The following is a 15914-nucleotide window of genomic DNA, read 5'->3' on the forward strand; positions in this document are numbered from 1 at the left end:
TCTTTCTTTCTTTCTTTCTTTCTTTCTTTCTTTCTTTCTTTCTTTCTTTCTTTCTTTCTTTCTTCTTTTTAGGGGGAGAGAGCACGTGTGAGCTGGGCAGTGAAGACAGGGTCGGGGGCTGGGGCTTGTGGAAGCAGAGGGAGAGGAAGAGAGAGAATTTTAAGCAGGCTCCATGCCCAGTGTGGAGCCTGACGCTGGGCTCCATCTCATGACCCTGAGATCATGACCTGAGCCAAAATCAAGAGACTGACTGAGCCACCCAGGCACCCTGAATAGGAAGCTGTCTTAACAGAATTTCTAATACCTAGATAGTCAGATAATTCTTTAAGTTAAACAGCTTAAGTATTTTAAATTAAGTGAAAATAAATAAATAATTAATAGACCATGCAGTTCTTTTTCCGAACTATATGCAACAATTTAGAATGATAGTTTAATGGATGAAATAATATATACTTGATAATTATTATTTCAGGTATGGCCTAGCGTACAGTTATCTTGTGTTTTAAAGGAAGAGGAAACCAGGTGATGGCAATAACTGACGAGATAAGTTGACACTTTAAAATCAAGTTATGTAAAGGAAACAATCTTACGATAGTAATTTCTGAATCATTAAGTTCTAGCTCATAAAACGGAATGTCTGCAGTGAATATTTTAATTATGATATTTTTCAATTATAAAATCAGATCATTAAGATTCAGTTATAATCTTGCCCCTAGAGTATTTCTGATATATTTGCAATCATGCAATGTATGCCTTAATAACATGTCACCAATACTGCAGGTTTATCTTTCTACATAGGATTCTGCATTATATCGCTTATTCTGTAATAACCTAGATGATATCTTCTTGAAAACATGCAGTCGAAAACTATTTCTCTATTATTGACTACTTATTTTCAACTTTTAATATATTACCTAAAGCTATCATGTGTACCTTTCCACATGTAATATTTGACTCTGTTTTAAATGAGAAAATTGTGTGTTTTTTTTTTAGTTATTTTTTTCTATTACAGAACTCATTAACTTATTTTGAGTGTCTGGAATTATTCTGTTTAAATTTAGGGTTTTTTGTGTTTCTGCACCTGTGTGTTCATGTGTGGTGTGTGTTAGCAGCATGATTTGCTCATCGCTCAGCAATTTTTAGTATTTCTGTTTCTTTTTTATTATTATTAGCTATGTGTCTTTGAGGAAATTAACTACTCTCATCCTCAATTTAAATATTACTTCTTACAATATATTCCCCTTGTTTTGTCCCCTTATTTTCACTTGACTGCTCGGATTTACTCTTGTTTTATTGGCAAACATCCTACCCAAGTTTAATGGCTGTGTTTATGTGTTCTGTAATATAAGCTGATTATATTTCTTCTGCAAAATTTTCAGCACATGCAGACCAACTGTTCCTCTAGCCAATGCCAGAAGGACACAGTCAATCCCCGGATATACTTGCATCACCTCTTGGGAAAAAGAACTGTGACTAGAGTAACTCTGGAAGACTAAATATTTTTACTAAACAGTCTTTAAGTCCTTGAAGAAAAACCATATAAATCAGCCAGTATAGGAAGCTAAACTCCATGTATCCTCAACATTTAAGTTAAATGGAGCCTGTATAAGAAGACATGTAATATTGTTAAGAGGAAAATGCAAGGATTTTTTGTTTTAACTCTAATCTAGTAGATGGGGGACTGTTAGACTACAGTTGTAGAAAAATGCAGAAGCTCCATTTCATTTGCACATCTGAGTAAATGTGAGTGAACTAGTATTAGGATGTAAAGGCCTTAAGAGAGCCCTAACCCGTGTCCCATTGCCTCAGAGATATTCACTGAAGCAATCAAACTCTCCCCTTACCACAAGAAATGTGAAGAATTAGCCAAGAGTGAAAAAGTCGACAGGTTTACAAGAGCTTAACAAAAATCTAAATGAGGTATACCTACAACTGGAAACATTTAGGAATTCAGTGGATGCCAACATGGATGCCAATGGTTGTGCATGATAGTTTCCACTCATCAGATGCCAGTGCGCACAGATACTTGTCATCAGAAGCCAGCTCCATAACTTGTCGTGACTCTGTGAGCTCTTAGGTTTGATGTAATCACCAGGAAAAAAAGAAGTAGAAAGGAAAATCTTGAAATTATTTTGTTTCCAAATAATATGTTTCTAAATACTTAGAATATACTAACATTTTGCTTTTTGTGATTAGTGGATTTAGAAATAGTGGATTTAGAAATTTTGAGTGTCTGGAATTATTCTGTTTAAATTTAGGGTTTTTTGTGTTTCTGCACCTGTGTGTTCGTGTGTGGTGTGTGTTAGCAGCATGATTTGCTCATCGCTCAGCAATTTTTAGTATTTCTGTTTCTTTTTTATTATTATTAGCTATGTGTCTTTGAGGAAATTAACTACTCTGATCCTCAATTTAAATATTACTTCTTACAACATACTCCCCTTGTTTTATCCCCTTATTTTCACTTGACTGCTCAGATTTACTCTTGTTTTATTGGCAAACATCCTACCCAAGTTTAATGGATTTAGAAATAGACATAGAGGTGGCTAAATGAAAATTCAAGAGAATAATATTTTCTTTCACACCATTGTATGTGGTCTGATAACTCCTAATGATACTAATGACACTATTAATAAAAAAAAAATCCTTTTTACAAATAATAGTTTGGGCATTATAGTTTTCCTAACATCTCTCAATGTATGATTTTTTTTTCTTTTTGTTAATCTAATTTCTTTCCTAATAGCTTTTGTATATAGAGTAGGTAAGGAAAGAGTGGGTATGATGTATGTAAAAAACATTCCTGGCTAACCCAGGAATACCAGGAGATGGGTATTAAAGAGGGCACGTACTGAATGGAGCACTGGGTGTTATACACAAACAATGAATCATGGAACACTACATCAAAAACTAATGATGCAATGTATGGTGATTAATGTAACATAAAAAAAATTCCTGACAAATGATGAAGATAGAAATTGAGAGAGAAGTGAAGGAAGGCCATGTTTAAAGAGAGGAAATGAAGGCCAAGTTTTCAGACATGAATGTCTTGATTTATCATTTTGAGGTTGGTAAACACAGGGGTGTATGTTAAAATCAAATGAAAAGTTTCATGGGAATTTCAAAACTGTGGACTGTGCTGATCATTTGTCAGCATTTATGATCTGTCTCCAATATCTTCTGCATACCAGTAACCAAATCCAAGTTTCTGTTCTAGACATTGTTTTTAAATCCTTGTTTATTTCTTCTCCCTGTGCCTGCCTCTCTCTTAATGTAGGCTACCTTAAATTCTTCTGTAACAATAGGCTTGGTTGAGAAGATAAAGCTTCTAATTAGGCCTTTGGCACAGGGTTAAGTGCCTTGATTTGAGAAAATGTAATAGACCTTTGATAGTCAAATTTCTTTCATTATTTTTGTTGTTGCATAGAATCAAGAAGCACTTGGCTTTTCCATTTATGCCCTGCATTTCTAGATTTTCTCTATTGCTTCCTGTTTATACTTGAAAACTGTCCAATTTTAGGCACCTGATAATACATTGCAACAAAGAAGTAACATTAAGCAAACAAAACACAGTAACTTTCTGGCTCTTTCCAACTGCTTTCTGTGAAACTATGGGTTTCCTAGGTACTTGGTATGCCTTCCAAATTATTGCAGGCAACTAATAGATCAAATGTTTTGCCATTTTTTTTGGTCTGTGATATTATTTTTTTTACCACCTCCTGTTTCATTGCTAAATCAATGATACATATTTTAGGTTTTGGTTATGATATCATGCTATTTAATAACACTCATCTTTATTACTGCATCTAAAAGTACACACTTTTAAAAGATGTTAACTAGGAAGCCAGTTCTCTCAAGACTATTTCTTAAGACTACGACATTAGTATTTTTCCAACTTCTTTTTTGCTAAAACCCACGACACAAAACACAATATATATTGTCATCTAGTAAACATGCACACACAATCACATGCATACCAGGTGGCTCAACTGGACATTACATCTAAACTGGAACTATTTCTGGCAAACCTGCATTTATGTGTATCCCAAATTCCCTTTCTGCTGCTAAACTGATTTCTCACAATAGATTTTTAAAAGTTGCTTAAAAAATACTGAGCATTTAGCAGTGGTATGATAAGTTAGTCTCTTAAGAACTTAGGATCAACATGAATTTTGTATCTTTATTATGGTATTATATATATTAAATAGTGAATTTAATGATTAAAGCAAATAAATATCATCCATCATATGATGATTGTTTTATTTAAAATTACATGTGCATTTTTTCAGTTAAAATATTTATCAGTGTTAAGTTGTAGCTTCATTTGATCTAACTTTAATAGTACTTGGAAAGGATTGGGGTGCCTGGGTGGCTCAGTCATTAAGCGTCTGCCTTCGGCTCAGGTCATGGTCCCAGGGTCCTGGAATTGAGCCCCGCATTGGGCTCCCTGCTCAGCAGGAAGCCTGTTTCTCCCACTCCCACTCCCCCTGCTTATGTTCCCTCTCTCGCTGTCTCTCTCTCTGTCAAATAAACAAATAAAAATCTTAGAAAAAAATAGTACTTGGAAAAGATTAAAAGTATACACTGGATAAAAAAAATCAATCTTTTTACTATATGAAAGAGGTCTTTATAATTTTAATGACAATAATAAAAGATACATTCTTACAATTGAAGCACAGAGTTTTCTATAAAAAGAAGGTAACGGCACTATGTAATTTCCTGAAGTTTAAAGTTTCATGGATGTGCATCTTAGTGCTGAAAGGAGAATAAATTCTAAAGTTGATTACCAAGACAAAAATTGAATATCATCATAGGTATCCTTAAGCAAACCTTAAATAAAAAAGAAATGCAAATTTGAAAGCTCAAAAATCAAGATTTTTGGTTTCTTTGTAGTTAAGCTGTGTTCTCTCAATTTGCAATCTTTTTGATGTTGTTTTAAGGCCCATTTATAGGACATTGCATGAACACAGAACTGTGTGGAAAATGCTGAAAACAATTCCAGATTTGACCTGTCAGCTACCTGAGGAGCATCTAAAAACTCTTAGCAAGAGTGTCATTTCCGAAACCTGGGTAAAAGGCAGCACAGGTAACAGACTAACCTGGAGGGAATTTGGCAACATAAAATGTATGTCACTATTTTGAGTTCTCTATAATATTGATATTTTCACTTGATACATTAAAAATGTGCTGTTTGGGTGTATTTTGTTTGTAGTTATAAGCACTGAAATGAGTAACATTCCACATTTTAGTATGGATGTTTTAAAGATAACACTAGTGTTTTCTCCACCTTGAGCATGCATCAGAATCACCCAGAGGACTCAAACTGCTGTGTTCAGTTCTAAAGTTTCTGATTTGGTAGGTGTGGGATGGGACTTAATTGCATTTCCAACAATTTTCCAGATGACACTGCTAGTATGGGGATTATACTTTGAAAACCACTCATTGATATACGTATTTAATGACAATCCAGCATTGGATTTCATAGTTATGACAGCAAATGGTCATAGCAGTTATTTGACTTATCCAGATACTGACCCGGATATTGGGTACAAAACCTCTCCAGACAGATTTTAGTTTCCCAATTTTAAATTTGTAGTCCCTTCACCAAGGATACATTGGATACATTAATAGAAGTATTTTATATTGTAATTTTTGAGGGGTATACAAATATCCACACACAGAGTCACACACATACACCTAACCCAACAGAATTCAACACCATTTTTTGCATTTGTCAAATACCTATTAGAAAAGCAGAATTAAGTCTATTTAATATATTCTTTATTTCAGGGGATATCCCTTATTTATTCATCACAGACACAAATAAAAGTAGATATTATTATTATTCTCCACAGTTGAGAACCCTAAGGCATAAAATATCATGCAGAATATTTCTGAATAGAATTGAATTTCAAACACATTTTAACTCATTCTCTGTCCATTATGCTACTGTTTTTATAAAGTGGTTTATCAGGATCATGTCTTAAAAATCTAACTGTAATTTCAAAGAACGTGTGTCTATTGAAATATGTCATATATCTATTGACATATTTCAAGACTTTTCCCCCAGTGGTCATTTCTTATAATTAGTTTCATTTAATCTGACATCAAGCAGTGAAAATTAAATCATAGGAGTTTTGCAAAGGATAAAATGATTTTGAAAGGCAAGAAGGAACATTCAACATTGCTTTGCATTAACTTGAGGATAGTAAGTTTAAAAATTAATTTGTTTTTATCATAAATCCCTGAAATTATATTTATTATGGTAAAAATATGGAAACAACCTAGATGACCTTCAATAGAAGATAGATTGAAATGTGATACATCTCTTCCATGGAATAAAAGACAGACTGCATTATGATACATGTATTCAATGGAATTCTAGGCAGTTGTTAAAAAGAATGAGGGGGCGCCTGGGTGGCTCAGTTGGTTGGGCGACTGCCTTCGGCTCAGGTCATGATCCTGGAGTCCCGGGATCGAGTCCCGCATCGGGCTCCCTGCTCGGCGGGGGGTCTGCTTCTCCCTCGGACCCTCTTCCATCTTGTGCTCTCTGTCTCTCATTCTCTCTCTCAGGTAAATAAATAAAATCTTAAAAAAAAAAAGAATGAGGTAGATCTCTCTGTATATTTACATGGAAACTTATTAAAATTATTAAAGACAGTAGATAAAAATATAGCAATTGTGGAGTTATATAAATAATACGGTTATATTTTCACATATTTATGAAAGCCTGAAATTATATTTACATATATATCTGCATATATACATATATAAAAATTCATAGTAAAAAGTACAAGAAGTAGATCCAGCAAAACAGTAAAAAATATGTATTTTAAAAACTGTTACCTTGGTGGAGGGGAGAATTGAGGGACAGTGAAGAATTAGCTCTTTCTTCTACATATATTTGTGTTGAATTTTTCACAATAAAGGTATATTCATGGGTTAGAGTTTTGTAACTACATATTTGTTTTTTTCAAAAAAGTTTTAAAATTATAATTCAAAGCAAAAACTGTATTCTGATGGTATCTTGTAACTTGGATGATTAACTATTAAAATGTGAACTTTCATTCCTTGACAAATGCATATCAACTTTAATTTGATCTTTCATATTAAATAAGGTTTTTTAATTCATATTTCAATAGAGCATATTTTCAAACACTTTATTAAAAAATGTAGAAGTCTCTGTCTTTGCATATACCTGTGTCAGAATCCTTCTCTTGAGTTTTTAAGACATCTGATTCAGACAGTCCAGATCTGTTTCACTATCAAAGCAGTCAACTCATTAAATATCTGACCTTTGTAAATCTCTTCATTCATCCAACTTAAAAAACAGGTACAACCAAGTGTTTCTCTCTTTTCTTTACTCATGTGTGTCCTTCACCCCCTCTGCTATTATTTAAAGTATTCCCCCTAGTAGCCCCTCATCACCAGGCTGCTGATTTCAATCTGTGGCTAAGACTCTGGTTTCTCTCCTACAATTCCACATAGCTCTTTGCACCTTCTGGTCTCTTCTGGCAGGTTCTTTGGAGCTTTGTTATTTAAGGCAGCTTCCTAAACACCACATTACTCACTCAGCATCTCACTCAGCTTTCTTAAACAATAAAGTATTAACAGGATAACAGTATTATGATTTTAAATACTGGCTCACACATATATGTATCTCTAGTTTAAGTGAAAATGGCACTACAACGTAATTACTATAATAAGATTACTTATATTACCATATATTAGACATATTACTATGTCTAAATATTACCTATATTGCTGTAATAAAATACTATATGAGCTATATATTGTATATAATAATCACTCTCTGTATGCTCTATAGATATATAGCCCAAGATACGTGTTACTTAATTCAAGTAGTTTCAAGAGTTTTCCATTGGATCTCTTATAATAGGGCCTGAGCAGCAGGCATTTTTATGATTGGCAACCTAAAGCTCATGAAAGCTAAGAGAATTAACTTACTTCAGAATTCAATTTAGTGGCTAACATGGAATTAGATCCCAGATCAAAATTTTATTACTGTCTACCTTTATATTAACTTTGATAGATTTCCATGAAATAATTACTATAAGGGATTTTTTTCTCTTATATCTTTATCATCTTTACTGTTTTCTTTTTGAAGTCCATTAAGCCTTATGGGGTTGTTTCTTTTTTTTTAAATTTAATTTTATTATGTTAGTCACCATACATTACATCATTAGTTTTTGATGTAGTGTTCCACGATTCATTGTTTGCGTATAACACCCAGTGCTCCATTCAATACATGCCCTCTTTAATACCCATCACAGGGCTAAAAAAAAAAATACCCATCACCAGGCTAACCCATCCCGCCACCCCCCTCCCCTCTAGAACCCTCAGTTTGTTTCTCAGAGTCCATAGTCTCTCATGGTTCGTCTCCCCCTCCGATTCCCCCCCTTCATTTTTCCCTTCCTACTATCTTCTTCTTCTTCTTCTTTTTTAAACATATAATGTATTATTTGTTTCAAAAGTAAAGGTCTGTGATTCAATAGTCTTATGCAATTCACAGTGCTCACTGTAGCACATACCCTCCCCAGTGTCCATCACCTAGCCACCCCATCCCTCCCACCCCCCACCACTCCAGCAACCCTCAGTTTGTTTCCTGAGATTAAGAATTCCTCATATCAGTGAGATCATATGATACTTGTCTTTCTCTGATTGACTTATTTCACTTAGCATAATACCCTCTAGTTCTATCCACATCGTTGCAAATGGCAAGATTTCATTTTTTTGATGGCTGCATAATATTCCATTGTATATATATACCACATCTTTTTTATCCATTCATCTGTTGATGGACATCTTGGCTTTTTCCATAGCTTGGCTATTGTGGACATTGCTGTTATAAACATTGGGGTTCACGTACCCCTTCGGATCACTACATTTGTATCTTTGGGGTAAATACCCAGTAGTGCAATTGCTGGGTCGTAGGGTAGCTCTATTTTCAACTTTTTGAGGAACCTCCATACTGTTTTCCAGAGTGGCTGCACCAGCTTGCATTCCCACCAACAGTGTAGGAGGGTTCCCCTTTCTTTATGGGGTTATTTCTTTCATTTTATTTCATTTTACTCCCACCTTTTATGAGGTTGTATCTCAAAAACACCATAGTTCCTCATTTAAATAAACTCTTGTATTTATTTTTAATGCTGAAAAATATTTTTATGTTACTAAATTTTAACATTTCTTCAGCCTATATAGACTTTCTTTTCTGTTATGGTTTAAATTTCATGTATCATAAAAACACAGTAGCCAAGTCTCATAAAAAATTTAGTGGGCATCTTTTCCATAAGTAAATTAACCATAATTGCAATAATATGCTCTTGTAATAAAAATAGGCAAATATTTAAGCCTATCATAAAGATTAAGGTTCTCTTAAAAGCAAACATGCCTTGAAGAACATGCATTGATCCTAAAGTATGGATATACTTTCACTGCAACTAAGGTGGTGTTCCCTATGATTCATGAAGATTTGTCCATGAAATCTGGCCAGAAACCTTTTTCAGTCTTTATCTGCATTGTGAGGACCCAGTTCCATTTCTTTCTTTTCCTATCCAAGAGATGGTTGTAAGGCTTTGAGAAAATTAATGCAAACAAAAACAAAAACTTGAATCACATGGCAATACCAGAAACCCTTGCCATGATATTTATTTCTTTAATGTTGCCATGGAATCTTACTTTCTAAATAGTGAAACTTATTACCAGAAATGATGTTAGAAATATTCAACACCTAATCAGAACACGTGCTACCCAAGCACAACAAATACCTGCTCTGAGCATTTGATACAGGAGTATTAGTAAGTATAGAAGCCCCATATTCATAACTTTCTCCATTTCTGTTATTGGAATATTTTCAATTAATAAAAAACTACTGGGGTGCCTGGTGGTGCCGTGGGTCAAGCTGGCCAACTCTTGGTTTCAGCTTAGGTCGTGATCTCAGGGTCATGAGATGGATCTCATTGGGATCTGCACTCAGCGCAGTCTGCACAAGACTCTTTCCCGCTCTCTCTGCCCCTCCCCTTGCTCGTGTGTGTGCTCTCTCTTTTAACATAAATAAATAAATCTTAAAACAAAAACAAAAACAACTACTTTTCAGGTTGCTTTATATAATTGTACTACTTAGTATCTAGAAATTAATATTTTTTTAAAAACCTCCCTGATTTTAATGAGAAAATAATCAGAATATAATTAATATAGTTTAGCCTCTCTAGACTAATTCTTGGATTGCCATATCTCAGAAGAGTTGACAGCTTTTTCCAATTATGAGGAGTTATTTTTAAATAAAGCTTTTTATGTACTTTGGTTATATGTGCAAAAAAGGCAATGTGGTATTGTGTAAATGCTTAGGAAGGAAAATTACACAGAACTGGTTTCCATTTCCTGCAATAATATAAACATAAATTCATTTAATTAACAACCATGCATTGAGTGTTTGCTAGTGACTATCACTGGAACTGATTTTCTAGTGTGAGAAAACAGGAAATAAACAAATATCAAATTAAAACATAATATAATTTCAGGAAATATGTTCTATGAAAAAAGAAAGCACAGGAATAGAGAAGGGCTAGAAATTTTTTAAATGATAATAATAATTATGTATTTTATTTTTTCATTGTTTTATTTTTTGTTTTTGTTTTTATTTTAATTCCAGTTAGTTAAAATACAGTGTTATATTCGACAATTCCATAGTTGTAATTCAACAATCCCAAACATCCCAAACATCATCACAACAAGTGCATTCCTTAATCCCCATCACCATTTAACCTGTCCTCCCACCTACCTGCCCTCTAGTAACCATCAGTTTGTTCTCTATAGTTAAGAGTCTGTTTCTTGGTTTGCCTCTCTTTAGTGTTTTTGTAATTTTGGGGTAAATACCCAGTAGTGCAATTATTGGATCATAGAGTAGTTCTAATTTAATTTTTTGAGGAACATCCATACTGTTTTGCACAGTGGCTGCACCAGTTTGCATTCCCACCAACACTGCAAGAGGGTTCCTTTTTCTCCACATCCTTACCAACACTGTTGTTTCTGGTGCTTTTTTATTTTATCCATTCCAACAGGTATGAGGTGATACCTCATTATTTTTGATTTGCATTTCCCTGATGATGAGTGATGTTGAGCATCTTTTCATGTGTCTGTTGCTGTTCTGTACGTCTTCTTTGGAGAAATTGATAAACCTCTAGCCAGACTAACCAAAAGAGAGAAAGTGACAGAGAGAAGACCCAAATAAACAAAATTACTAATGAAAGAGGAGAAAAAACAGTCAGCACCACAGAAATACAAACAACCATAACAGAATATTATGAAAACCTACATGCCAACAAATTGGACAACCTAGAAGAAATGGATAAATTCCTAGAAACATAATCTACCAAAATTGAAGCTAAAAAGAAATTGAAAATTTGAACAGATCTATTACCAGCAATGAACTTGAATCAGTGATCAAAAACTCCCCCAAAACAAAATTCCAGGACCAGATGGCTCCCCAGGTGAATTCTCCCAATCATTTAAAGAAGAGTTAATACCTATTCTTCTCAAACTATTCCCAAAAATTAAAGAGGAAGGATAACTTCCAAATTCATTTTATGAGGCCAATATCACTGTGATAACAAAACCAAATAAAGACACCACAAAAAAAAAAAAAAGAACTACAGACCAATATCTCTGATGAATATAGAGGCAAAAATCCTCAACAAAATATTTGCAAACTGAACTTAATACATTAAAAAATCATTCACCACGATTAAGGGGGATTTATTCCTGGGATGCAAGCGTGGTTCAATATTCACAAAATAATTAATGTGATACATCGCATCAATAACAGAAAGGATAAAAAAAGCCACCTGACCATTTCAATAGATGCAGAAAAAACATATGACAAAGTACAATACCCATTTATGATAAAAACTCTCTGCAAAGTAGGTCTAGAGGGAACATACCTCAACATAATAAAGGACTTATATGAAAAACCCACCTCCAACATCATAATCAATGGTGCAAAACTGAGAGCTTTTCCCCTAAGGTCTGGAACAAGACAAGGATACCTACTCCCACCACTTTCATTCAACATATTGTTGGAAGTCCTAGCCACAGAAATTAGACAACAACAAGAAATAAAAGCCATCCAAATTGGTAAGGAAGAAGTAAAACTCTCACTATTTGCAGGTCACATGATGCTATAAGTAGGAAACGCTAAAGACTCCACCAAAAAACTGCTAGAACTGATAAATGATTTCGGTAAAGTTGCAGGATACAAAATCAATGTACAGAAATCTATTGCATTCCTATACACTGATAATGAAGCAGCAGGAAGAGAAGTTAAGAATACAATTCGATTTACAATCGCACCAGAAACAATAAAACATCTACAAGTAAACTTAACCAAAAGGTGAAATACTTGTTCTCTGAAAACCATAAAATACTGATGAAAGAAATTGAAGAGGACATTAAAAAAATGGAAAGACATTCCATGCTCATGGATTGGAAGAACAAATATTGTCTATTCTACCCAAAGCAATCTACAAATTTAATGCAATCCCTATCAGTACACCAACAGCATTTTTCATAGAATAATTATATATTTTATATAATATTTATTGATCTGGCACTACTCTAATAATTTATAAGTACTACCTTGCATAATACTTTCAAAATTCTATGATATGTGTGGCTATAATCCTCATTTTACAAAAGAGGAACTTGAGAGACAGATATTAAGTAAGCTGGACAAGGTAATGCAGATAGAGTGCTCAGATAACACATGCAAAAGATGCCTCGCTATGTCAACATGCAAGATAAGAACTAAAAAAATGACACTGTTAGTTTAATATTTGAAAAGCAATAAGACTTTTGAAAGTAACTTTTCTTCAGTGTTTTAGGATGACATTTCCTAAAGAGTGTTCATGGAGTTCCGCTGCAGATAATGGATGTTAAAACAGACAGCTGCAAAAATAAATAAACCAGAGAAGCACTTTTGGAATGGCAGGCTAAGGACCTCCAAAAATCCATAAATGGAATCAATAGACTAGCAAAAACTGTCAATATCAACTTTTTCAGAACTCTGGAAAAGACCTACAACAATCCAGGTGTGTTTATTCCAGAAAAATGGTGGAATCTTGGTAGGAAGAGTGAGTTTTACAACATATTGACTACGCTCTTCCCATCTCACTATAACAGCTTTGCAGTAACCTGAAAAGCAGCAGCCTTGCAGTTATGGTAACTGTTAAAACTAGCAGACTAACAGCCACTGGAGCTGGCAGAATAGGTTTGCTTCCTTCTTAAAAGGTCCATCAAAATCCTAGAGGAAGAACATAGGCAGTAACCTCTTCGACATCGGCCACAGCAACTTCTTTCAAGGTACATCTCCAAAGGCAAGTGAAACAAAAGCAAAAATGAACTTTTGGGCTTCATCAAGATAAAAAGCTTCTGCACAGCAAAGGAAACAGTCAACAAAACAAAGAGGCAACCCACAGAATGGGAGAAGATATTTGCAAATGACACTACAGATAAAGGGCTGGTATCCAAGATCTATAAAGAACTTCTCCAACTTAATACCCAAAAAACAAATAATCAAGTCAAAAAGTGGGCAGAAGATATGAAAAGACACTTCTCTGAAGAAGACATACAAATGGCTAACAGACACATGAAAAAATGTTCATCATCATTAGCCACCAGGGAAATTCAAATCAAAACCACATTGAGATACCACCTTACACCATGTAGAATGGCAAAAATGGACAGGGAAAGAAACAACAAATGTTGGAGAGGTTGTGGAGAAAGGGGAACCCTGTTACACTGTTGGTGGGAATGCAAGTTGGCACAGCCACTTTGGAAAACAGTGTGGAGGTTCCTCAGAAATGTAAAAATAGAGCTACCCTATGATCCAGCAATTGCACTCCTGGGTATTTACCCCAAAGACACAGATGTAGTGAAAAGAAGGGCCATATGCACCCCAATGTTCATAGCAGCAAGATCCACAGTAGCCAAACTGTGGAAAGAGCCGAGACGCCCTTCAACAGATGAATGGATAAAGATGTGGTCCATATATACGATGGAATATTACTCAGCCATCAGAAAGGATGAATACCCAACTTTTACATCAACATGGATGGGACTGGAGGAGATTATGCTAAGTGAAATAAGTCAAGCAGAGAAAGTCAATTATCATGTGGTTTCACTTATTTGTGGAACATAAAGAATAGCATGGAGGACATTAGGAGAAGGAAGGGAAAAATGAGCACAATCAATGAGCACAATCAAGAAAGATGAAAATGTAACCCTTGGAATGGGAGAAAGTTTTTGCAAATCATATATCTGATAAGAGACCCATATCCAGATTATGAAGAACTCTTACAGCTCAATAATAAAATGACAATTAACCAAATTGAAAAATGAGCAAACTATCTGAACAGGTACATTTCAAAAGATGATATATAAATGGCCAATAAGCATATTAAAATGCCCAGTATCATTAGTCATTAGAGGATTGTAAATCAAAACCACAATTATATACCACTTCCTACCCAGTGGGATGATTTAAATATGAAAAATAGACAATCATAAGCATTTTTAAAGATATAGGCAAGTTGAAACTCTCAGACATTTATGATGGGATAGTGAAATAGTGAAGCCACTTTGGAAAATATTTTGGCAGCTCCTCAAATGTGAAACACAAAGTTATCATTTGACCGAGCAATTCTACTCAGATATACCAACAAATGAAAACATACATTCATTCAAAAATTGTACACAAATGTCCATAGTAGATTTATTCAAAATAGCCCCAAAATGGAAACAGCCCAAATTTCCATCAAAATATAATGAATTTTTTAAAAATGTGCTATATCCTCATAATGGAATATTACTTGGCAATACTAGGGAATAAAGTACACGCTACGATCTGGATGAATCTTGAAAACATTATGCTAAATGAAAGAAGCTAGTTACAAAAAATTGCATATTTATAATTTCATTGATATGAAATCTCTTCAACAGGCAAATTCATTTGAGACAACAATTAGTGGTTGCCAGGAACTTGGGCAAATGGGGCGTGAGGCATGACTGCTGATGAGTATGAGTTCCCTTTGGGGATAATGAAAATATTCTAACATTAGATCATGAAGTTGACTGTACATCTCTTTGAATATACTAAAAAAAACCTAATGGACTGTATATTTTAAAAAGAGTGAGTTTCATGGAATCTGAATTTTATCTCAATAAAATTTTAAAACTTGAGGTAAGGGCGCCTGGGTGGCTCAGTCCGTTAAGCATAGGACTCTTGGTTTCAGCTCAGGTCATGATCTCAGGGTCATAAGACTGAGCCCTGCATCAGGCTCCACGCTAGGCTGTTTTCTGTCTCTATCGATTTACCTATTTCAGAAAATTCATATGAGTAGAACCATACAATATGTGACCCCTTGTGTCTGGCTTCTTTCATATCACATGTTCTTGTGGTTCATCCACATTGTAGCATGTACTTCATTCTTTCTGTGGCTATAAGCTATAAGCTATTTTTTAAAGTACTTTTTTTTTTTAAACAATTAGAAACCCCTGGACACCACTAATACCTTAATTCGTGCCAGCATCTGGAGATCCCTGAAATTTGAAGTCAATAAATCTTAATAAATGTTTAACATTAAAAATATAAAGAACAAACAAACAGAAATGAGTTTTCTGAGGAAAAAGACGTGTGAAAATTCAAAGACTTCAAAATGTCAGCATGCATTGAATATTTCCTGTAGGACACTACATAGACACTAAATGACTTCTGAAACAAGTTATCCCTGTGTTTTCTTTCCCCACCTCAGGAAGCAGCTCTGTGCAGCATACCTGGGGAAATACTGCCATAGGAGAAAGAAACTTCTTTCTTATTAGCTTTTAAAAAATACCTTATATTAAAG

General features: G+C 34.4%; 1 protein-coding gene across 1 annotated transcript in view; it reads left to right on the forward strand.

Annotated features, from left to right (window-relative positions):
• Window positions 1–15914, forward strand: part of CNBD1 (cyclic nucleotide binding domain containing 1) — a 341528-nt gene that overhangs the window by 222291 nt on the left and 103323 nt on the right. Inside the window, exon 5 of the mRNA XM_035012259.1 lies at window positions 4935–5080. Within this exon, the coding sequence (XP_034868150.1) occupies window positions 4935–5080 (146 nt within the window). The remainder of the gene's footprint in view (window positions 1–4934; window positions 5081–15914) is intronic.

The sequence above is a fragment of the Mirounga leonina genome, unplaced genomic scaffold (genome assembly GCF_011800145.1).
Source record: "Mirounga leonina isolate KUSES-001 unplaced genomic scaffold, KU_Mleo_1.0 Mir_165, whole genome shotgun sequence".
Taxonomy (NCBI): domain Eukaryota; kingdom Metazoa; phylum Chordata; class Mammalia; order Carnivora; family Phocidae; genus Mirounga; species Mirounga leonina.